Here is a 25,378-nt window from a genome sequence, read left to right as displayed (position 1 = left end):
GCGAGAGGCGTTATAGTGCGGTCGATATCGAGGATTTCAAAGGATTTATAACTTTTAGTGATGGACAATATAACTGACAACACTTCCAATATGGCGTGGTATTCTAAAGGAGTTGGTAAGTGAAATTGTAAAATTTTAACCTTTTACGGAGCACACTAAGGGACACTTGCACCATCCTACTAACCCGGGGATCCGGTGTAATACGGCAAAAATTACCACCCTATAACATGTTTTTTTTTTTTTTCTTACGCAGAATTTTTAGGACTGCAAAGAGGCGATGAGGCATGAATCGCGTTTTTTTAAATCTTGTCCGTTAAAGGGTTGATGATACTCAAGTGTTAATCAATAATTAGAATAAGTCAGAGTTTTCTAGAAGTTTTTGCTAATAAGAGTGATATAAAACATTTAAAACTTTCGCCCTTTGAATCAGATTTACAATCGGGTCTATCGCGAATTTATTTTGTTACCTTTATTTACCGACGTTTCGGCACAGGTTTCACTGGTCGTGGTCGCGGCTAACTGAAACTGGCTGTCGAAACGTCGGTAATAAAATAAATTCGCATTAGACCCGATTGTAAACGTGATTAATAAATGATATAATTGCAAGAATACATTGTCATTTAGACATTTTTAGATAAATTATAAATGAGAAGCCACGAAAATAAAAGTAACTAATTAATAAAACGGCATTTTAAGATAATCTATCTAAATCTGGAATCTATTGCAGTGCCTCTCATCTACCAGGCCAATTCGGACGTACACTGATATCAAAATGATATTTAAATCATGCTATTTAGTTATCGTGCATTTCGCTCGTAGTTGTCCGTACATGTATTGGCGCGGGCGAGACGCACGATAGCTATTAACATGATTCAAATATCATTCTGATGTCAGTGTACGTTAAATCAGCTTGGCTGTATGTTTACAGAGCCAACATAAACTTGACGTCGAAAACTAAACCAATATCATAAAAATTATTATTTGTGCATACAAATTCTTTATCTACGTTCTAAAACTAAAACGTACGTACTATGTTGTGGCGTTAAATAAATGTATTTTTTAATACAGTTGCTCAAAAAGTGCTACTTTTCGTGGCTGTTTAGCGTGCGGAAAGTTAGTTTTAGCGAACTAGTGCTTTTTACTTTTCCAATTTTTTTAAATTTTTACTTGTTCCAATTCATGACTACTTATTGATAAGTGTTAATATTAGTTTCCTTTAAACGTCGTAATCAACATAAAAACCTACTGTTAATGTAAGAATACGAAAAATATGCATATTTCATATTTTATTACTTACCTCTTCATCATTATAAGTATTACGTTTATTTTTTAATGTTGAAAAACCGTTCTTAATAAGTTGTCTGAATGGAACAGAACGCCTGTCAAAGAAGAGGCGTATTTTCTTACTGCAAGAATGTTTTAAGTTTCCAAAGGCAACATTCGATATTGTTTTTATAAATATACGATACACAAATAATCGTAAATAACGATATTTAGGTAATAATAGTACAATGTTTTAATATTTACAAATGTTTCTGTCTTATAGAACATGCATTTGAAAAAAAAAAAAAACGTTCATTGAAGTGGGTTCAATAATAATAACAAAATCTATTCTAGTCGAATAAAAGCTAGAAAAACACCTCTTCATAATGTCAATGTCAATGATGTCAGTGTCACAGAATTAATAATATAAAAGTTTCGATTTCATTTGAATTCCATTCCTTACTTGTTGCTTTTCTTATTTTTTCGCAACTGTATTAAAAAACGTCGTTCGATACACGTGCGGATGCATGTCATTCTTGATAATGACATACTTTCCGCACTAGCATCGAAATGTACTATTCTTTCTTTCTTTTTTCTAAACCCAGATTTTTGAATTTATTTTCAGTGTTGTAAAAATTGTGTAATCTGAGCGTTCCAGAACCTTTGCACAAATTACAATATTTTATGACGCACTTATAAACAGAGATGGGCATTAATCGATTAATCTTTTAGTTAACTAATCAATCGATTAAAAATATCAATCGTCATTTTTTAATCGCGATTAATTTAGTTGCGATTAAATTAGTTGTGAGAATGTTCGACTAACAACTAAATTAGTTTTAGTTTCAATCGACTAAATTTCACGATTAAATCTATATTAAAACTACGTAGTCGCCCGTTTTTGCATTTTTTATCTTGCAATATGTAACTAAAAGTACGTATGTATGTAACATACGGAGGTACTCGTATGTTGTAACTATGTTAGTTTGGGTAGAATTTTGCGACTTATTTTGAAGCAGATATCTTCATCCGATTGAGCTAAAATTATGTATACACGTTTAATTTGAAATGCTTGCATGACAATGCAAATAATGCCATAATATTATTATAACGATATATTGGTAATAACGACAAATAGCGAAAAACTGCATTGTTTACAAATCGCAAACAATAAAGTAGGTTGGTGCATTATTAATACTACGATACTGAGTAAATCTTAGACATAGAAACTATCAATATTTTGCTGTCTCTGACAATAGTAAAACTCTTTTTAGTGTCACGCGGTGACAAAACAACCTCATATAGTTTAACTAAATACATATCATGGTTGCTTTTATATTTAATATACAAAGTTTGATTTATATAATTGTGTTTTTTTAAGTGTTATTTTACTAATGCACAAAGTACCCAGTTCTTATTTACTCTTAGATAAGAGAAATTTATTCCAATTTCAGAGAGATGCACTACTTTAGTAGCAAAATAATAGTGAGAACAGATCTCACTCCTTAGAAACGGTCAAAATATCGTAAGTAATACATGACTATTTTATTTTTAAACATCCGTTAAGATGTCCTAATCAGTCTGTCAACATAGCCATACCGAGGTATTCTATTCAATTTGCTTCTAACATTAGTCGCGAGAAAATAGTCTAACTAATTAGTCGATTACAGAATTTAGTTGTCCGAAATCAATCGGCAACTAATTTAGTTGCAACTAAATTAGTTGCACTCTATACAACTAAGATTGATCAATCGTCGTTTTCAATCGTCAGTCGCAATTAATTCTTGTAATCTTAATCGTTAATCGTTAGTCGATTACATTTTGCCCATCTCTGCTTATAAATAAATAAATATATTATGACGCTTTCAACTAAAAGGACCACATTGTCGGTTGTTGATTTCTAATTGAAGCCTTATGGAAATAGCTTCTTATTGACAACCGACAATAACTACCCTTTTGGTTGAAAATGGCACTTATAATAAAACTAGCTTTTGCCCGCGACTTTGTCTGCGTGGAATTAGTAATTTGGGTACCTTAATTCTTAAACAAATCTGCTTTTTAATCCACCCTTTTTTTCATCCCCAAATTGGTCCACACTATACATTTCCACCCCATTTTTTACAACCAAGGGATGATTTCGGGGATAAAAGTTATTATATATCCTTTCCCACAGCTCAAACTATCCCCATACCAAGTTTCATCTAAATCGGTTCAGCGGTTATTGATTTCCCATACAAATTTCCACCCCCCATTTCACCCCCTTGAGGGGTGAGTTCTGGGATAAAAAGTATCCTATGTCCTTCCCCGGGACTCAAACTATCTGTATACCAAATTTCAACTAAATCGGTTCAGAGGTTTAAGCGTGAAGAGGTAACACACAGACAGACAGACAGACAGACTTTCGCATTTATAATATTAGTATGGATATTTAATGATATAGGTCGACCGGGGTGATCGAACCTGAAGGTCCTTTTGATGTGAAACGTTAGGTGAATGTCCTCAAAACCCGTATAAGGGGGTGTCGGACCAAAAACCAGGTATATCGAAAAGTGTTATGGCGCGGTGGCTTATATCTCTGTAACTATAATACCTATATGTATAGTTTTGCTGTCAGTGTATAAAGTAAGTATTACTCGGAAATGTATTTGCCGCTGACAGAGATGACGCTGATTCTGCGCTTGAAACGACTCATTCGGAGCTGAAACGACCCCTAATTTCAGTGTTCATTTAGTAATTACTTATCAGTCCATTAACCGATTTCAGTAAAATTGGTGCCAGTTGATAGATATTATTTCATTTTAATGAAATATAATAACAAAAAAAACGCGGAATTGTAATAAGCGACAAGAAAATAAGTGTCAATTTTTACAGAAATTATATGACTGGTCTTGTTTGAGGCCACCGTGTGCGAAAATTAATTCACAAAACTGACGCAAAATAACTCGGATAGTAAGATAAAGCAATAACGGTTCCTTACGATCCATTTTAACTCTAGTAAAACATTTTAATCCTTAGCACAAATTTAAAGTACAAGACAAGTGTCGAAATGCGAAGGCCGAAGGCCGAGCTCCACGTAGGGCCGAAGGCCCGAAGCGTACAGGAGGTGAATAGTGCTTAAAATAATACAAGTGTAGAAATGCAAAGGCCCGCGTAGGGCCGAAGGAATGTTAATATCCGAGAGAAAAAGACTATGTTTGTATGAAAACGCGATTGTGCTCACTTTCGTCTTAAATGCGGATAAAAATGAATAGGAAATATAATATTTTTATTATAAATCAAGTCCTTGTGCTGCGATTTAAATCACACGACATTTCTGTGAGGACTTTTGTAGTAATTCATTAATCTTCTCTTGGAAAGCGACATTTGGTGTAGTCGATAGAACAGTCGGTTATGTTTTGCTACACGTTGTAAAATGGACCATTGTAAATTCTACAGCAATACCTATAGGATAAATGGCAGCAGTTTTCTTAAATATCAACGACGCTATCGCTACCTATGTCATGTAGTGCTCCATCCGCTTCAATTTGTCACAGCTACGGATATGATGGTCGTATTTGTCTACGTAACAGCGTGATAAAGACAGTCGGCACGATTCGGGAAATGAATTAGAGATTCACTAGATATGAAATAGTAAAGATGTGACGTCCCCCGGGTAAAAGTACCTTATGGCGTTTGGAGTTTACGCTATTATTAATATTAACGCCGCTCCAATTAATATTGGATGGCGCTTACGTCGCATAGTGCCGCAATAATTTGCGACGCTATGCGACGTAAGCGCTAACCGCCATAAAGTACCTTTTGCCGTAAAATGTCACATATCTTTACTATTTCATATCTAGTGAATCTCTAATTCATATCTCGAATCGCGCCGAGTATCTGTATCTTTCATTGGAGTGGTGTTAAACAGTGACACTTATTTTATCACTTGTATAAAATACGCCCCATAAAATACGCCTGCGGTAGAATTATACAGTCAACATCGGATGAGATAATACAGACGAAACTACGCGTCAAAAATATTTACTATTCTTTAATAGCTTTACAAAAAAAAAATATGTATCTAAATCTACGTATTAGGACCACTAGACTGTCGCAAATATTTATGAGCGCGTTGTTCTATGTATACTCTACTATGAATACTAACTATACAGCTGATAAGATATAGCTTTTAAAACAGGTAATCACTACATAGTATAAAACAAAGTCGCTTTCCGCTGTCTGTGCGTCCGTCTTTCCCTATACGGATTTTGATGCGTTTTTTAATAGAAAGAGTGATTCAAGAGGAAGGTTTAGGTGTATAATTTATTAAGGTTTTGTGTAAATTGGTTGAACTACCCGTACGAAGCCGGGGCGGGTCGCTAGTAAATTAATAATACATTGAAACGGGTCACTCACGTTTTTAAGTTGAAAAGTGCTTAACAAAATTCGCTCCATATTATAATACACATTTAGACAATAAAAAGCTTGTTAAAATTGTACGTTAAAATATATTTACAAAATTTTTAGAACATGTTATTTAACGTATTTATGCAGAACAAACATAATGATTTGTTTTGACGAGTACCGTAAATAGACGGAGAGCTGATAGACAATGAAACTTTCTCTTTCGTTTTTGAAAGATAAAGAGGGTCTTTACGAGCTTATGTGGTAAAAATAAAATTGTATCAGACTCTGTGTATAAATTCACAGAGAGTTCGTTATTCACTAGGCATAATATGATGTTTTACTAGTTAACCTATTTGTTTATCTCTACTCTTACTCAAATTATTCTCGCACCGAAAACCCCGATGTATGGTCAAGACCCTTATTCTCGCCAACGCGTGGAGGTATCAAGTTGAAATTAAAACCATATACATAGGTCTACAGTCCCTTAAAGCTGAGAAAAAAAAACGATTTGCCGCGGCATTATGCTGAGAGGGATGCTTTTTAGCGTCCAAATGTTTTTTTGTCTGCATGCCTTTCTTTTTTATGTACTATGTTGTGGCGTCAAATAAATGTATTTTCTTTCTTTCTTTCTTTCTTTTTTTCTTTCTTTCATTCTTTCTTTCTTTCTTTCTTTCTTTCTTTAATGTAAAAAAAAGATACAGGAACTATAAAATTTGGCAAGTAATATTGTCTTGCACTACAAGTACAGGGAAAAATCTGAAATCTATAAATTTGTTAAAAATAAAAAAAGTTAAATTTTTACGGAACCCTCGGTGGGCGACTTATCCGGTTTTTGGTCTCTGTGTAATCCGTGCCAAGTCACACGACAACCAACACTGCTTAGCGGAATCATCTGGGAATTTGCGAATAATGAGATTGCTGTAGAATGACCGTGATCCCACACTGACATGCAAAAAACATCAAAAAATATTGACATGTCAATTACGTAAAACTTACGCAAATACGGAACTTGTAGTGTGTGTTCAGGCTTCCGCGTCGACAGACAAGACGTCCGACACAATTTGGTGTACCTATATCACCCACAGATATGCCCCTACATTAATTTTTTTCGAATTTTTAATTATTATAAGAGTTACCGAGTCCGCGTACCGGAAGACGAACTGCCGGTAGGCCTCCAACGAGATGGAGCGACGACCTGGTGTAGGTCGCGGGAATTCGGTGGTTGCGAGCGGCACAGGATCGGTCGGAGTGGCGAGCCTTGGGGGAGGCCTATGTCCAGCAGTGGACGTCTATCGGCTGACATGATGATGATGATGATGATAGGAGTTAAGAGCGTTTAAAAATTTGTATGAAATTTGTTTTTCGCTCCTAACTTTTATAATAATCAAAAAATCTAAAAAAACTTAAACGTAGTTGCATAGCTATGTTTAATATCAGATCAAATTATGTAAGTAAAAATATTTTCCATAATGTCAATATCCAGAAAGGAAAATGGGGACTACATTTGTATGGAGAAACGGCCGTCCCGAGGCTTCTAGAGTGAACTTTGTACCGGCCTTGCTCTTGCTATCTATCTCCGAGAGTATAGTCAAATCAAACACTCGCTGCACGCGAATAGTCAAATTGTTCACTGATTATTCGTGAACCTTATTATGAAGAACATAAGGTCCATCTATAGTTAAATTTTTGTTCGTAACGTCGTCCATACTGTTAACGTACAAATTTGAACCTTATTTCGATTTACATAATGTCCAAAGTCCAAGAGTGTTAGTACAAAGATGGCAAATAACGCGGCAGATGTATATTAGCAGAGGTACGTGAATAGTTAAGACAAATAGTATTTATTAGGTTAAACTTTTTGCGTTAATTATTTAACCTTATGTGACTGAATAGACAATTTACATATTTTTCTCGACTTTTCCGATAGAAGTTTACATTTACACCCATTATGGTCTGGGGAAAAGTCATTATCAGTACCTAATTTTATAGCATTACTTTGACGTAATGACAATGACATAAGTTAGTAATAGTTTAGTGATTTAAGGCCGATTTTTAAGCGAGGTTTAGGCTAGCAAGAACTTGCATGTAATTCTCATTACATTGCGATATCTGATAAACATTTTGAATGCAGTTAACCTTAGTAGTCAGCAATGTAACGTAAATTGCATGTAAGTTCTTGCTAGTCTAAACCTCGTTTTTTACTTTTGTTACATTTTGATAAAATTTCGTAAGTTTGAAGCGCTTCTCATTCTAGTCGGAATAAATACGTTTTTTTTTTAGTTACGAAAATTCCATACGTTTTCGTAACTCAGTGGAAGATTTTAAAGGACATTAGTGAAATTGCGCTTTTATTGTATATATAATATCAAAATCTGACAAAAATGAAAAAAAAAAACCGGCCGCAGTCGGACTCGCGCATGAAGGGTTCCGTATCATTACGCAAAAAACGGCAAAAAATCACGTTTGTTGTATGGAAGCCCCACTTAAATATTTATTTTATTCTGTTTTTACTATTTTTTGTTATAGCGTCAACAGAAATACATCAACGGTTCATGAGCCTGACATACAGGCAGACGGACAAACAGACAAACGGACAGAGGAGTCATAGTAATAGGATCCCGTTTACCCTTTGGGTACGGAACCCTAAAACCGACAACAAAATAAAAATTAAATTAAATTAAATATGAAAATCGAATGTTTGTTATTAATACTTAAACTAGGGAACCTCTTAACTATACCTATGCGTTAAGGTCCATAAAATATTTTTTGCGTAAATCGTGACAATTTAAAATTATATATAAAGTTGCACAATATGTAAACATAATAATAATATAGTTAAAACGGCTACTATTTAAACGATCAGCAAAAAAATACTTAACTAATCTAAAAACAAATCACACAACAGCAAAATACCCTAGTGTACCTAAATTTCATTCCATAGCGTGCTGTGTCATTTTTTATGGGATTTTGAGATTCCAATACGTCCCGCTTGGCGCGCTGTTCAAAATCCCATAGTTTTCGAAGGACGTATTTTTTGAGGGACGATTTATCATATTTTCGTTTAAAACCCTCTGTTTACTAATATCTAATCAATGCTCGATTACAGTTGGTGTTAATAAGTGTCGCTTGACGAACTTTACGTACGGACCGTTCAAAGTTTAAAGTTTTTAATTTGCGAGAATCAAAAGTATTATTAAATAAAATTAAATGAGTAAGTAATAACTATTTTGGTCCCTCAGTAAGCTCAATACGGCTTGTGATGTGGATACTAGATGACGTTATAATAGAATATAGGTATAGATATATAAATATATAGACACACCAAAACGTTAACGAATCGGCCACCAATGAGCTTGCATGAGAAAAGCGCCTGGCGTCCGTTACGCTGCGTCTTACCAAAGCGAACAACTCGCGAATGCGAAGCGAAGCGGCGCGGCGCAACGCGGCGGGCCCACGGCGTTCGTGTTCGCAACGAGATCGCCCACTTAGGACACTTCTAGAGGTATCAAACGATTGATTCACCCGCGCCGCAAGGTTTTGTAACGCAGCGTGCGTAACAATAACTGGGGAACCTCTAGGGTAGTTAATAGTACCTATAGTTACATGACTATACCCGCTTATTTGGACGTACACTGGCATCATCATGATATTTTAATCATGTTTAGTTATCGTGCATTTCGCTCGTACTTGTCCGTACATGTATTGACGCTGGCGAGACGCACGATAACTACTTAAATAAGATGATTCAAATATCATTCTAATGTTTCAAATTTCAAATTGGAAATTGGATCCAAGATTCAAATTGGAATAATAGTTTTTATTCGGACATAAGTTGTTTAATCAATACCTAGCAAAAAAAAGGCTTCGAATAGCTTTGTTTTCAGTTGATATGGTATTTTCCAATGAGATTTATCAAAGCGACGCATAATTATCAATGGTTTACCACCGACGTCAATGGTACGAGTATAAAAACTTGTTGTTCAACGATAGATAATTTACCATCGGTTATTCACCAGCAATTATTTTTCTTAAAGGGGCCTTCCCATTACCAGTCCGCCGGACGATATCGGCCTGTCAGTTGTTCGGAACTGTAAATTTATTGTTTTAACTGACAGGGTGATGTCGTCCGGCGGACTGGTAATGGGTGGGCCCCTTAAGTTACAAAACTAGATGAAGTCGCGTTGCGTTTACTGGGAAGGAGACTCTTTGACAATAGACATAGAAAGTCATCAAATGTCACCGATGTAAACGAGCAGAAAAGATTTCGCAATTATAAACGATTATACCATAAAAATGTTATACAAGATTGTCAAAAATGCAAGAAAAGTTAGGTATTTGGAATACAATATAACTAACATCTATATAAGGACGAACGATTGCGTAGCATTCCAATGGTAAAAATATTTTGAAATCAGTCGTTGACATGACCGGTATTCATATTTTATTTGACCTAAGTATACATGACTTACGCACATGATGTACTTATGTACAGCCGGGAACATTCCCGGTGAACCACTTCACAATTTTTTTTAACTCGATCTTTACGAGCGAGCTAAACTCCGCCTCCCATAGAGATAACCAATTACGATGCATTTAGGATTCTTTATGTTAATAATGAAAAGGGTAAAAACAGGTAATGAGACAAACAATAGGGACAATAAGGACAGTTTATTAATTGTTGTTGTTTAGCTTCACGTCCCCATAAAGTTAACCAATTAAGGTGCATTTTGGATTCCTTATCTTAGTTTGCGAATTCCGGCTGTCACAAAGACAATGAACGGCATTATACTTTACCTGTTAAACTTTTTTTTTCATTACCCGCATTTTTAAGTGTCATGCTATCGTCACTTTTATGATATCGCCTGACCGTCTGCAAGACGTTTAAACGATTTTTGCCCTCAAGGTGGTTCACCGCGAATGTCCTCGATTGTACGTGCCGTATGTAAGCTGCTTATAGCGACACTATCAGGCCAATTCAAAAGTGCACCTGATATCAAACCGATATTAGAATGATATTGGAATCATATCAGTTAGCTATCATTCTCGCATTCATTTCGCTCAGACTTGTCCGCACAAGTATAAGTGCCAGCGAGACGCCCGCGCGATTGACAGCTAACTGATTATGATTCCATTGGTATCATTATAATATCGGTTTAATGTCACATCAGCAGTGACGAATTAGCACCGAATTAGGCTGTTACTCAGGGCTAAAATTAAATAGAATCTTATCAAGCTTTACGCGTGACTCATACATAATTTATTGTCTCAAAAATTGAACAACATTGTATTGAGATAAGTAACTATATCAGATTGAAATGGAAACTTTACTATAAACTGGTTAAGAACCGGTTTAGGAATAATTCACGTTATTAAGTTATTACTGATGGACTAGTACTACTTATGATGCAATTTAGCAAAATGTAACACTTTATCGGCTGTAATAGTGCGCAATTTGTTAATGATAGTTAACTATTATGTTCATTAATTGTTTAACGAGGTCGTGATGACCAATCGGTAATTAAAAACGAATACTTACCCACTATAATAATTTGCATGCTTTCTATTTTTGTAACGGCTATTTAAAACCGTCATGTATTCGACCAAGGTACATTATTTTTTTTTAATCTTTTACCTAACTGCTAGGTACATAGTAAATTTAAACTGTTAAAGATTAAAAGAAAAAAAAACATTGATAAAAATATAATATGTTTGTTATTTTTATACCTAGAACGTTTTCTAGCAAACACGAGGGATTGACAAAATAAAACTCAAATTTTGATATAATTTTGGTAATTTAAAAAAGTCCTCATTTAATTCAATTCAGATCAATTTGGACAAAAAAATTATGTAATTTTGTGGCCGTTCTGTATGATAATACTATTACTTTTTCTGTGGTACTAGAGAAGGAATACCAAATTTGCTTCAGCTTGCCTAAATACTTTCATAATTCATTGACGCTCCGCTCATTTTTAGTATGAACCAGTAGGGTCAATAAACTTTCATACAAATATAACTTAAGGCGTTACCTTGGTTCGGGTGTGTTTGTGTTAAAAAGAAACTTGTTTTTTTAGGGTTTCGTACCCAAAGGGTAAAAACGGGACCCTATTACTAAGACTCTGCTCCGTCTGTCACCAGTGATAGCTAATAGACAGTTGAAATTTTCAGAACTTTCTACTTACAATAGGATAAGCTATATCTATGTCTGTAATTAGTTTATGTAGCTTCAGATACCATAGTTAAAAAAATACTGCGACGTTATGTTTTTAATAAAAAAATGTTTTTGCTCTAGTTCGTTTGTTTTATAAACTGGAACTATATAAACTAATTTCAGAGCTAGATATACCTCATGTCATTGTATGTGCAAAGTTATATTACAATCCAAAACGTAGTTTTAAAATGAGAGCGGAACTACGTTCGTATGGGAGGGTGCAATTCGACCAAGCTTGCCGGGGCCTCTATTCCATACGATCGCTAAAAGTTTTGCTTGTAAAAATATAACTATATTAAAAGTATAATAGTTAAACAAAACAATAACTTAATTTTCTTCTTCTTCATGCATTTAATCATTTATGCGTCATTAATACTCAATTTATTTTATTTTCAGTGGACTACGTAGACAACTGGTTCCTGATGAGCACCCCATGGCCAGTGATAGCAATATGGCTGACGTACATCGCGTTCGTACTCAAATTGGGCCCTTCTTACATGTCGAAGCGGCCCGCTTACCACCTCAAGAACACTTTACTTTTATACAATATATCTCAAGTGGTACTCTCTGCCTACATTTTTAACTATGTAAGTAATTTTGTTTTGTCCAACTTCTGTATGTATTTTCCAGTTTTTAGGGTTCCGTACCTCAAAAGTTAAAAACAGAACCCTTTCACTCAATTTTATCACTTTGTTGTCCGTCCGTCTGTCTGTCAAGATCCTTTATCTCGAGAACGCCTGGAGGTATTGAGTTGAAATTTTAACCATATATATATACTCACTTCTACGGTCCCTTGAAGCTGTGAAAAAATCAAACTTTTAAGTTAACGTAAATAAACGATACGGCCGTTTATGCCGCAAAGAAACGTACCTATATTAACCTATATTTTGACACTCTCAAGGGAATCAAAATTGAGAGGGTACTAAAATTAGAGGAGCTGGTTCAGTCCTTATAACTATAATAAGTGGTAAAACTACAACTGTAAAATATTATATTGATACTAAACTAAACAATTCATTTAGAAAAAAATTTAACCTAGGCTCACAAAATTCAGACAAATAAAATACATCAGAGCACATACTTAAATCCCATACAAATTTGAATTTCGCTCCTGTTATAGGGTTCCGTATTTTTAATTTGAAGTAGGTATCTTATTTCCTAAGTAAGGTATAATAACTGTAAGCTCCTTTCAAAATCTGTAAAGAAAAAAAAACATAATTAAAATAAAGCATTTACAGAAAAGTTAGGGTTGGCTGTTCAAAATTACAATTTCAAAACAATAAAAAAACACACAATAGATACAAACACAACACACACAATAGAATAGATTTCACAGAATAAATAACGTTATTTACAATGGCTTAGTTCCTAAATCATCATATATGGGGAAATAAAAAAATAGAAATTTACAAAATTGTTTCATTTGTTAAGACAAATTCGGTAATTCTGTACAGGTAAGTAGAGTTAGCCCAAGAAAAGTTTTGATAGCATACGCAGTGCAAGTGTTATTTATACGTCATAATTTCATAGAAGTTTGACGTTTAAAATAACACTTGCACTGCGTGTGCTATCAAAATCGTTGCAGACTTATCTTGGTCTAACTTTAGTAACCTGTTTAAATATTCTTCTTCTATCCAAAGATTTCAAAAGTAAAGATACCAACCGAACATTCTCGTTTGGTGTGCCAGGGTCAAGAGCATTTAATAACCCTCTGCCGAAAACCTTGCACGATTGTGCATACTTTTGTATAAACTGAAGTTTATCTGACATGGCTATTTGTACGTTGCGTACAAAATAGCCATACATTTGAGGTCACTCCCCCGAAAAAATCGGCAGATTATTTTATACAGAAAGTAGTATTTAAACATTTTAAACCATAATGAAGAGGAAAAGAGGAATGAGTGATTTTTTCAACTTCTAATGTGACTGACAAAACTTGTTTGCCAAACTACGTTTGCTGATTTAGATAAATAATTAATTAATCATACAGCAATAAATGTAGGCAGTGTGAGGTTAGTGAAAGGTCCTGCCGTGTAGATGTGTTCGATTCGCATCTGCCCCTGAAGAATCAGAACGTTGTTGCGCTGTTGAAGGTTGGCTGACCACCAGTCACTCTCGTACGGCCCCATCAATACATCTTGACTCTGAAAAACATTACAGTTTAAATGGTAATAATAACAAATATCGTACACGATGAAAACGTGTGAACTTTTTTACATAATACATACATATTGCAAATTTTTTTTAGGTTAAATGTTTCCAAACTCATACAACTAAGGGCCATTTGCACCATCCCACTAACCCGGGGTTAACCGGTTTAACCGTTAACCCAGTGTCAAATTGTACTGGTAACCATGGTAACTCTAGGTTTAACTGGTTTTACCCCATCCCCAATGAGCCTTCGCAGTTCGGGGATGAGATACGTAAAATAAATGTATTTACCCCTGCAAAAAAAAAGTTTAACCGGTAAACCCGGGTTAGTGGAATGGTGCAAGTGGGGTTAAAGCGCTTAGGTATTACAGTCATCGGCATATGCTGAGTGGCATCCATTTTGGTGTTAGAATATATTAGAATAAGATGTAATAGGTTAGGTTTTATATTTTACAACAAATTAAGTATTTCTATTCTATTCTATTCTATTCTATTCTACTTATCCTGCCGTCGGGCCTTACGGGCGTCGTGTCGCGCTCAAGCAAGATCGTTTTCCATTTCACGAACTATAAGAACTTCGCTAACAAATATTTGACATGTAAAACATACTTTGTCTCGAATTGCCCAAAATGTTTGATCATCACTACATAGTATAAAACAAAGTCGCTTCCTGCTGTCTGGATGGATTTCTGTCCCTATGTATGCTTAGATCTTTAAAACTACGCAACGGATTTTGATGCGGTTTTTTTTAATAGATAAAGTGATTCAAGAGAAAGGTTTATATGTATAATACATCAGCATTGCACCCGTGCGAAGCCGGGGCGGGTCGCTAGTGTTTGATGTTTATGCAGTTGAACAATTTTTTTACATCATGAAATATTGTAAATGTCGTGAAACGGAAAACTATTCGGTCCGATATCGCGGCCGACTTCGCGGTTGATCGTTCGCCGTCCAAAGGCAGGATAAGTATAATAAGTTGAACGCATGCGATCACGGAATGTAGGGAAAATAACAATGCGCTTACCGCGTAAAACAATATACAGTATATTGTTATTAGATTTAAAATGATATTTTATGATTTATCATTAGATTATCTGATTTAAAATGGGTGTGCGGAAAACGCGTTTGACGCTGCGTTTATCGCATAAAACAACCGTTTTGCGGAGCTTTGTCATAACAAACAATCAACACTGATGATCCTTCTAGATTTAAGTCAAAAGAGGATCACTTCCCTTAACTCCTGAGTCTTTAATAAATCCAGGAAATTAGAAAGGAACACAGGATTAGGCGCAACTACTGATAAATCCGCTACTTGACGACTACGAAAGACTACGATAGACTACGAAAATAATAAGCGTTTTGATAACAAAACTGATGTATGGAGTGCGCACTCTGTGCTTACTTATTTCTTTATGACAATACTTTGAAGATTGTCTCCATGCGTGTAAAATTTTACCGCGGCCTCCAGCCTACCGAATTAATTTCACCGTCTCTTACCTTGTACATAACATCATTGCAATGCCAACAAAACATAAACAGCTGAGCAATGCCAAATATCAAATACTCTGCCATCAAAAGTTGTTGCGCTGGATTTCTTGTAGACTGTAAAAATTTAGTTCAATTAAATATTGTTATAAATTATTTATTGCTTGCATATTTCGAAATAAAGAGTATACACACGGTTAGTTGGTAAGCACTGGCACAGATCATCACTGAACATATGACGACATAGCAAAACATCACAGGTGACAAAACTGAGTTGAACAATCTCGAATGCCTGAAAAAATATTGTATCGTTTCATGCTTGACACAATTTAGGGAGTAACCTAACTATTGTTTTGAATTAGCCGCACTACGTAGGCCTCGCTAATTTAGTGCGCCCAAATTAGCGAGGCCTGCGTAGTGCGGCTAATGTTGATGGAAGAAATATCGATATCTTTTTCACGAGAGTACATTTATTCATTCATTCATTTATTTATCGATAAAATGGTACAATACATTTTACATACAAAGTTCAAAGGCATCGCAAATCAGAACAGATCGAAAAATATAGGAGCTTCTAAATTAATAATAACTGTCCAAACATATCCAACATGAGGATGATACTTAGGCTAACTGAAATGAATATTAATAACTGTAGTATCACGTACTACTATGATTGTCACATTTTAATAGAATATTCCAATAAATAAGTAATAACTACGGTTGGTTAAAAAAGTGTTATGGCATTGAATAATAAATACATACACCCTTGACATACAGCACAAAAGAAAGTTGATGTAGCGTATATTTCTTAAACCAGACCTGAGAAATATTAACATTATTAGTCTATGAAACGGTAATATTATTGTTGGTTTTAATAAATATTTTTGACTTTATAATTGTCGATTTAAAGCTACTGAAAAATTGAGAATTTAAGCTACATAGTTTCCATATTTAGGGTTAAAAGTCTTGGGCTGAGTGGGCTTAGCATTAGCTAGATGTATCCAAATGTATCACACCTATATGTCTGGCACATGTGTTTGACGGACAAATTTTTCAATGTATGTTGAGAAATAGGTAAAGATTTGCCTAAAGACAAATCAGATCTGTCTGGCACATGTGTTTGACGGACAAAATTTTCAATGTATGTCGAGAATTAGGTAAAGATTTGCCTAAAGACAAATCAGATCTGTCTGGCACATGTGTTTGACGGACAAATTTTTCAATGTATGTCGAGAATTAGGTAAAGATTTGCCTAAAGACAAATCAGATCTGTCTGGCACATGTGTTTGACGGACAATTTTTTTTATGTATGTCGAGAATTAGGTAAAGATTTGCCTAAAGACAAATCAGATCTGTCTGGCACATGTGTTTGACGGACAATTTTTTTATGTATGTCGAGAATTAGGTACAGATTTGCCTAAAGACACATCCTCTGCCTAATTCCCGCAATATATTGACTGATTTATCCGCCAGATACGTCTGCCAGTTAAATCTAAATGAACACATCCGTACGTACAGGGTGTAAAAAAATTAGTGGGGATTCGTTTAAGGGCATATTCGGTACCTCTAGCTATTGTGTATTAGGAAAAAGTATAAGACATTTTTTTTTACGCATTTTTTTTCTATAGGATAGGTTGTCCAAGTCGGCAAACCCTCCGACCAAACTGAATGAAATATAGCATTGACATAATTAATTTGTTACTGTTAAATGCTGTGATATGCAAGGTGTTCAAGTACATATAGGGCATAAAATTTTAATGTCAGTTTCAACACAACTAATGACGATGGGTTACTACCTAATGGGATATCCTTTTTAGGGTTCTGTACCTCAAAAGGAAAAACCGGCCAAGGAGTTCCGTACTTTTGAGTATTTGTTGTTGTAACAGAAATACATCATCTGTGAAAATTTCAACTGTCTAGCTATCACGGTTCATGAGATACAGTCTGGTGACAGACAGACGGACAGCGGAGTCTTAGTAATAGGGTCCCGTTTTTACCCTTTGGGTACGAAACCCTAAAAAGCGGAACCCTTATAAGATCATTTTGTTCTCCGGGACGCGTGGAGGTATCGAGTTGAAATTAAAACCATATACTCGGATCTGCTACAGTCCCTTGCGGTTGTGAAAAAATCTAACTTCTAATCTAAGATACGGCCGTTTATGCCGCAAATAACGTACATTTCGACACTCCTCAGGGAATCAAAATTTATAGGGTACGTTCTGATAATTTAGAACTATGAAATTTGGCAAGTAATATCATCTTATACTACAAATACAGGGTAAAACCTGAAAACTATACATTTGTAATTAAACCCTAAAAGATATAGATGTACCTACAAATTTGTACGGAACCCTCGGTGGGCGAGTCCGACTCGCACTTGTCAGGTTCTTTTGTACATAAAACTACAAAATATGGCATGTACTTAGGTCGTGGATGCAGATCATAGATTAATTTCTTCATAAAACTCTGACTTAAAAAAAAACATTAGATTATTGTATAGCCGTGTAGCTTTTCTAAAAATATTTAAATTGCAGATTTTTTAAAGGTCTTCTTAACTACTACTTAAATACGTAAGCGTATTTATTTTTTTGATTTTTCGCCACTGCCCTATTTGGATAATATAATATATAATTATGTAGATTAATATCTTTTCTTGTTTTTTCTTTATTTATCATAAAGTACACAATAATTTGTTATTGCAGTTTATTGGCGGTGTATCACATTTCACATTACTTCACATTTTTTTCCTAAGAATTGAAGTTCTTTCCCGCCTAATGTTTGAATTCTTAAGCGATCGAATGTTTATTCATATACTTAGTATTTTTTGTTATTCTTCATTATTTGTATATATTTTGAAACGTATTTCTAGAGTTAGACCGAGAAAAGTTGCTATAAAAAATCCTGGACTAATTTAATTTAGTGTTTTTTTTATGAAATTAAAGGATTTATTAGCTAAGTTAAAATGGGTTAACTTACTTCACAAGTAAAACATGAATTCCGTGGAGTTGTCGAATCACTTTTTCTGCATTTTCATTGCTTACTCCTTTCCCTTCCGTGCCCAGCATCTCCCTGCATCTTATACGAAGAAGGTCTAATTTTCCTCCAAAATACACCAGTACGACCATGACAGTAGTGTCATAAGCACCCATTATAGCCGCCCCATAAGCACATAGCCCTGTGTGCCACAAAACAGTGATCCAGCACCCTGGGGAATTTTCTTTATCAAAAGGCATCCATGAGCTAAATATGTGGGGAAATGGTTCAGTTCCGTTGTAAAAAACTTGCTCCAATGAACTATATTTCATTAATGACGAAGTAACAGTAGTAAAGAAAGTAGTAAATACCATAACCCAGTAAAAATAAGTCACTCGTCGACAATATCTGGTGTAAGTGTTGATAATATTTCCTTTAGCTTCATCATGATTATCCCTCTCGAACTTATCAGCTTCAGTTATGTAGTCAATGACTTGACGCCAACTTTCTTGCCAAAATACGAATGCATTTGCTTTTATTACGCAAACGGAGCTGAGCATAGAAATCTTCAGATTTGACAAGATGAGATCCAAGTCTGTTCCTATTAAATAAAGTTCCATGAACTGGGTGACTACGAAAATCGTTACAATCTCGTGTATGATTATTATCAAGATTCTATTCATCCAGCTTTTGGGAAGCAGCAGCCCAGTTTTATTTAAAAGCCAATAGTTTGGACCAAAAAGAGGTCTGTTTGGATCTTCAAAACGTTCAAATAGCCAAAAAAGGATTGCTTTAAGGATTTTTTTGATCATTTCGAACCCGTTTTGATCAAGGTCTGATGAAAAGTGACATAGAACAAAACTTTCAGTATCATTTATATATTCACCCCGCTTATAGCGTTCCACCGCAGTAAAGCAATCACAGCGTAGTGCGAAGGCATCATTTTTAACTATTTACAACTCCATTTCCAGTTTCTATTAAAGCAATAAATACTTAAATATGTTAGCTTTTTTATTGACGACTAAGTAGCCACTTTGATATCTAAAAAAGCTTTGTAGGGAAACGAAAGACAAATAATGTATAACGGGGAGTGCTTCAATTAATTGTTCGGAATATTCCCTGCCGCTTCTTTTCGCCATCGTCCTACGCGACAACATTACCATCCTCACCACATGCTTGGCAGTCCTCAACTATGCGTTTCTCCAGAAACTTCATGCCTCGCACAGCTAAACTGTGGAATGAACTGTCGCCTGCGGTATTTCCGAACCTATACGACCTTCAAACTTTCAAGTAAAGAGCGTACTCCCATCTTAAAGCATGGCAACGCCTCTTTCTATGTTTGACCACCAGGTCGACGGAATTTCATTTATCGATATCGACGGATTCTATCTACATCACTATGATAACTTTATTTATAATGTATTTTTACTGAATACAAAACCTTCAATTTCGATATGTTTATAGCAATCGCGAAATGTGGGCGGGACGATCACACGTCGAGGGGCGATTACCCTAAAAAAATAATGAAGCCGTCAGACGTTCGAACGGTGAGAGGTGGGCGGTTCAATACAATTAAGAATATAATAGAATAGGAATAGAAATAATTTATTCGTGAGCACAAACACAAAATAGAAAATTATACAAAACAGAGAAACATAAAAAAGAGAAAGTGCCACGAAATGGTCTCAGCATGTTGCTGGCGACTTCTAGCGCTGATCTTCCGATGAGACCATCCGGTAAAACAATCACGACAGAAGAACAAAAAAATTAAAATATAACATACAAAAGACAAAGATTATTCTACTGGGCAACGTTTAAAGCGGTTATTTATTTGTACTTTTGTAAATTAATTTATATTTTTTTTTTTTTCAAGAGAATGAATTATTCTACATTATCGTTTAATACTAACGAACTATAATTAATTATCTATGGGTAAAACTTAACGGCTAAACTATCATGTATTTAATTCAAAAGATAAAACTTATTACAAAGCACATTGGGTAATGTGTTCCGTTGAATGGTAATGACAAAGGGTCTACCTCGAACTAAATAACATATATTATGGGGTATTTTCTATAAAAAGGGACCTTATTGTCGATGGAGTTTACGCCGCACAGCGTCGCGCGGCATTGTATTTGTATCGGAGCATCGTTTATAATGGCGTAAGCGCCATCGACAATAAGGTCCCTTTTTATAGAAACTACCACACATATAACTAATCTATGCGTGCGCCCGCTTTGTGCACCCGCGCCAGCTACCAGACGCCCCAGAGCATAGGTACAAAATCATAGGCGGCTCACATAAAATTTTAATCATAAAATGCATAATATACATGTTAGTCTGTAAGGTATTTGTAATATGGGCCTTGTTGCCTGATTTAAATCTTTAAATCAATAAATAAAACCGTGTTCTTCAATGATTTTACATCACAATACAGACACGGAAGCTTACTTTTACAGAATGCGAATATAGATTCTCACAGGAGTGGTCCGACACGCGTTTGTCCAGTTTTTCTAAACGATATCTCTGTTTCTGATGTAGTCAAAACACAAGGTTTAATTTGCCATTAGTAGGAAATACTAATAATAAATATTTAGATAACCGGTTTTGATGAGGTACGAATTTAAAATCAACAAGGTTAATGGGTCAAGAGAACATTAATACACGGTGTTTTTTAAACTCCGTTAACTTTGAGGTATGGCTAATACCTATATATATACAGTACAATCTCACTAATGCTGACAAAAGAGAGCCGGATTACAGAATAATTCGGATTACTGGAAGTTAGAGCAAATATGCATATTATTGATGCGTATTTAAAAAAAAATATAAAAAAAAAACCTTTTCCTTCGGACGATAGATTTGTTAGTTACAAATTTACTTAAATTACTATACTTATAGATGTTGGGAGGTCCAGTGCCTAATTAGTGCACTGTCCCATCTCCCTGCCACGACGGCCAGGAGACTGGCGGCTGTCGCGCACCCTTCGGAGCGTCCACATATTGTCCATTAATAATGTCGTGGAAATACATTTTACTAAAATACTAAATTCAAAGTAAATTCTACTCTTATATGAAACTGCGCATTTATAAAGAGATTGAAGTGCAAAATGTAAGCGCACATAGTAAATTAGGACATAAAAATGATCATTTGTATCCCAATCTTAGTGCCGGATTACTGTGGATCGAAGTGCCGGATTCCTGAACTCAGGCATGTAAAAATTCTTGAAATTAACGGACATAAAAAAACACCGTGTATAATTCTGATATGTATTGTTATGTACTTAAATCAAATATTGCGCTGTTCTCGAATTCTCTGTTCAGGATATTTATTTAACCGAAATGGGAGAGTTAAGAAAAATCAGAAAGTATCGGCCCGATTCGAATTGTTTATAAGAAGCCACAGCGGTACGATACCGATCTGTCAGTGTCTAAAGTGGCTTTTTTTGGTTGAAGTAATTTTACAATTTTGGTCTAAATTCAAGTTCCAGTAATATGTATCAGTATTTTTCTAATTATAAATATATATATGTATATATAATATAGAAAGAGTATTAGTGAATCTAAGCTAACTTCCGGTAGGTTAAAAAAATGTAACGAGTCCAAAGTTAAATCATAAAGGCTCGTTAAGAATCAACGTTAAAAACTGGAACATAGTTGTACTGAAGGACTATAGTTACCTAAGTTTACGGTAACATAAACTAACATAAAAATTTTTTTTTACTCGTCGACTGTAATGGTTGAATTGAGATTTCGTATACCAAACTGTAATTGGGTACTTTTCATGTATGGGCTCCCAACTCAACTATAATATTCATTTCAAAACGGTTTTGTCAACTATAATGAATTTGATCAATCACGTGGCGCCGCGGTGCAGTGGAAAAGACACCAACGCGCGACTATTTAATGAGTAATACCTATTCATATATTATGCACGCGTTGATGTCTTTTGTACTACTGAGATACTTAGCTATTTTTTTATTATTATTTAGGTTTTATAGTAGAAAAAGTATTATTTTAGATGACTCGTAGAAAAAGTATTGTATACAATAGTGATATAATCAAGCTTTTCAATCTCGTACACGGTACTCGACTGAAAAGCTTTATTTTATCATTATTGTATAAAATACAATTTTTCGCTAATCCGATGTTAGCCTACATAAACTAAATTAACGAGTTTAATCTTCTTTAGATCTCCGAATACAAACAGATTGTAAGTCTAATGTTTAAATAAGATTACCAATATGTACAAACTAAATAATTGCCTCTACAAGCCTTAATTCTGTGTTTTGTGTTTGACCCATCCTCGTAATAGTAAGTAAATATGTTATATATTTGCAGGGCGTGGATATTTTAAGTAACTGGGGATTGGTGAGCTCGCAGTGTGCCACCGAAGGAAAGGATTCACAGCATTATGTAAGTTATCCTTTTTTTTAACTAAGCAGTTAGTGTTTTATTTAGTCCGTCCGTCGGTCTATCTGTCCGTTTGTCACCAGGCTGTATCTCATGAATCGTGATAGCTAGACAGTTGAAATTTTCACAGATGATGTATTTCTGTTGCTGCTATAACAACAAATATATTATAACTTATGCCGCCCAGAATGAACAGTTATTTAATTATATACGGTGTATGTTTACTTACTCCCTTTATTCATAAAACGTTCCTTTATAACAAACAGAATTGTCAAAACGACGGATAAGAATAAACGATTATCAATACTTTGCTAAATTTGACAATTTTTTACGAATAACGACATTATAATTTTCACATAGTTATGTTAACTACCGCCATAAAATGTGACTTTTTCAATCAAAAGGTACCACATTGTCGCTTGTCGAAAAGGTTGATTTCTAATTGAAGCTATATGGAAATAGCGCCTTAGTCGCCTTACTGACAATCGACAATAAGTAACTTTTTGGCTGAAAATGGCACAAATATGCAATTAAGAGCAACAAGGTCACATTGTTTAACAAGCTAAGAAACACGAGAACGATTTTTTTTACATTGTATTAGCAACTTTTTTACAAGATATTGTATATTTTATGTAGGTACTAACATTAGTGTTACTTTTTTTAAATGTCAGTCACAATATATATTTACAATATTTACATAGGTACTTAATCAATTTTCGACGAACTGGCTCTAGGTTTGCCGGCATGGAAGCCGTGCCGAGAGCCCTACGGATGAGGTCATTACGTGAAGACTATAGACATACACACGTAATCCTCATGAGTAAGGACCTTTTAGGTTTTTAGCACAATTCTCTGTTCGTTTAAATGAATCTGTGTATTTATTATGTTATTTTTTGTGCTAATAAATATTTCTTAACATTATAGTAAATATTTTATGCAATTTGATGTATTTGAACCACAGTTACGCCATTCGTTCGATTTTTTTAAATTAAAGTAAGAGAAAGGAGCTTTAAAAAAAATATATTTCGCTCCTAACTCTTATAATATACAAAAAATCGATAAAGTTAAACCAAAGAGGATATAATAGGACAGAGCGGTACTGTCATAGTAAATTTTGTAACCACAGTAAATTCACTGCCATCTATCGACACACGATTAAAACTAAAAATGAAGATGGATAAAAATTTGCATTAATTATTTTTATAATATTTTGACCCATTTTCTTTTACTGATATGCGTCAAAATTGTTAAATATCAAACGAAACCGTCAACGCCATCTATCCGAGAGTAGACCAAAGGTAGTGGTGATCGAGAATCAAATTTTCTTGATTTTTGAGCCACGTTTTTTTCCTTAGACTTAGACTTGGTTAGACTTTATCCATCTATTACGAAGTTATATCTATTTTTGGTTAAACGAAGCGGCACATTAGCTGCTATGGTTAATATACAATAAATCGTCAAAAAAATATTATCCAAAACATCAATATTCAGGAAGGAAAATGGAGACTATGTTTGTATGGAAAAGCAGTTGTACAATATCCTCTTAAATCATACCTTTACATTTCAGATTTTACGCGGAGTCTACATATACTTCCTAGCCAAAGTGTCAGAACTTCTCGACACAGTATTTTTCGTCCTCCGAAAGAAGATGAACCAAGTGACCTTCCTCCATGTTTACCATCACTCTTTAATGATGCTCAGTACCTGGTGTGCCATCAAGTATAATCCCACTGATGCGGTGGTATTCTTAGGGACTATTAACTCTCTGGTACACGTAGTCATGTATGGATATTATGGATTGTCAGCGTACCCTAGCCTGGCGAAATATTTGTGGTGGAAGAAATATATAACGTCGTTTCAGTTGGTGAGTATTGTTTTCCTTCCTCCATGTATACCATCACTCTTTAATGATGCTCAGTACCTGGTGTGCCATCAAATATAATCCCACTGATGCTGTGGTGTTCTTAGGGACTATAAACTCTCTGGTACACGTAGTCATGCATGGATATTATGGGTTGTCAGCGTACCCTAGCCTGGCGAAGTATTTGTGGTGGAAGAAATATATAACGTCGTTTCAGTTGGTGAGTATTGTTTTCCTTCCTCCATGTATACCATCACTCTTTAATGATGCTCAGTACCTGGTGTGCCATCAAATATAATCCTACTGATGCTGTGGTGTTCTTAGGGACTATAAACTCTCTGGTACACGTAGTCATGTATGGATATTATGGGTTGTCAGCGTACCCTAGCCTGGCGAAGTATTTGTGGTGGAAGAAATATATAACGTCGTTTCAGTTGGTGAGTATTGTTTTTGGAATCGGTTTAATAGTTTTTTAAGATACTTTTTTTTTTGTAATAAAGGAAACATGGAAAAATTCATTGCTTCAGACAAGACTCGAAGTTGCGACCTTTCGGAACAGACCTTTTGGTTCAACCGTCTCCACGAGTCACTGACATAGGTGCACTAACGTCTACGTAATTTACTTTCTTATACATCTAG

The 25,378-nt window shown here is 34.9% G+C and overlaps 1 protein-coding gene across 1 annotated transcript; it reads left to right on the top strand.

Annotated features, from left to right (window-relative positions):
* On the top strand, window positions 1-24,820 carry LOC134742865 (very long chain fatty acid elongase 2-like). The gene is made up of 4 exons (XM_063676052.1): window positions 1-115; window positions 12,254-12,444; window positions 22,807-22,881; window positions 24,446-24,820. Exons 1-4 carry the CDS (start codon window positions 61-63, stop codon window positions 24,818-24,820), a joined length of 696 nt encoding a protein of 231 aa, XP_063532122.1. The 5' UTR covers window positions 1-60.
* Window positions 24,821-25,378: the final 558 nt, after the last annotated feature.

The sequence above is a fragment of the Cydia strobilella genome, chromosome 7 (assembly GCF_947568885.1).
Source record: "Cydia strobilella chromosome 7, ilCydStro3.1, whole genome shotgun sequence".
Lineage (NCBI taxonomy): Eukaryota > Metazoa > Arthropoda > Insecta > Lepidoptera > Tortricidae > Cydia > Cydia strobilella.
The sequence above is the reverse complement of the archived record's forward strand: the minus strand, read 5'-3'. Positions and strand labels throughout refer to the sequence as shown.

Bases quoted from the DNA above. Each gene is read 5' to 3' on its own strand.
- LOC134742865 (XM_063676052.1), top strand. From the start codon at position 61: ATGGACAATATAACTGACAACACTTCCAATATGGCGTGGTATTCTAAA. The intron at 116-12,253 runs GTAAGTGAAATT...TTTTATTTTCAG, and splicing joins GTGGTATTCTAAAGGAGTTG to TGGACTACGTAGACAACTGG. The intron at 12,445-22,806 runs GTAAGTAATTTT...ATATATTTGCAG, and splicing joins CTGCCTACATTTTTAACTAT to GGCGTGGATATTTTAAGTAA.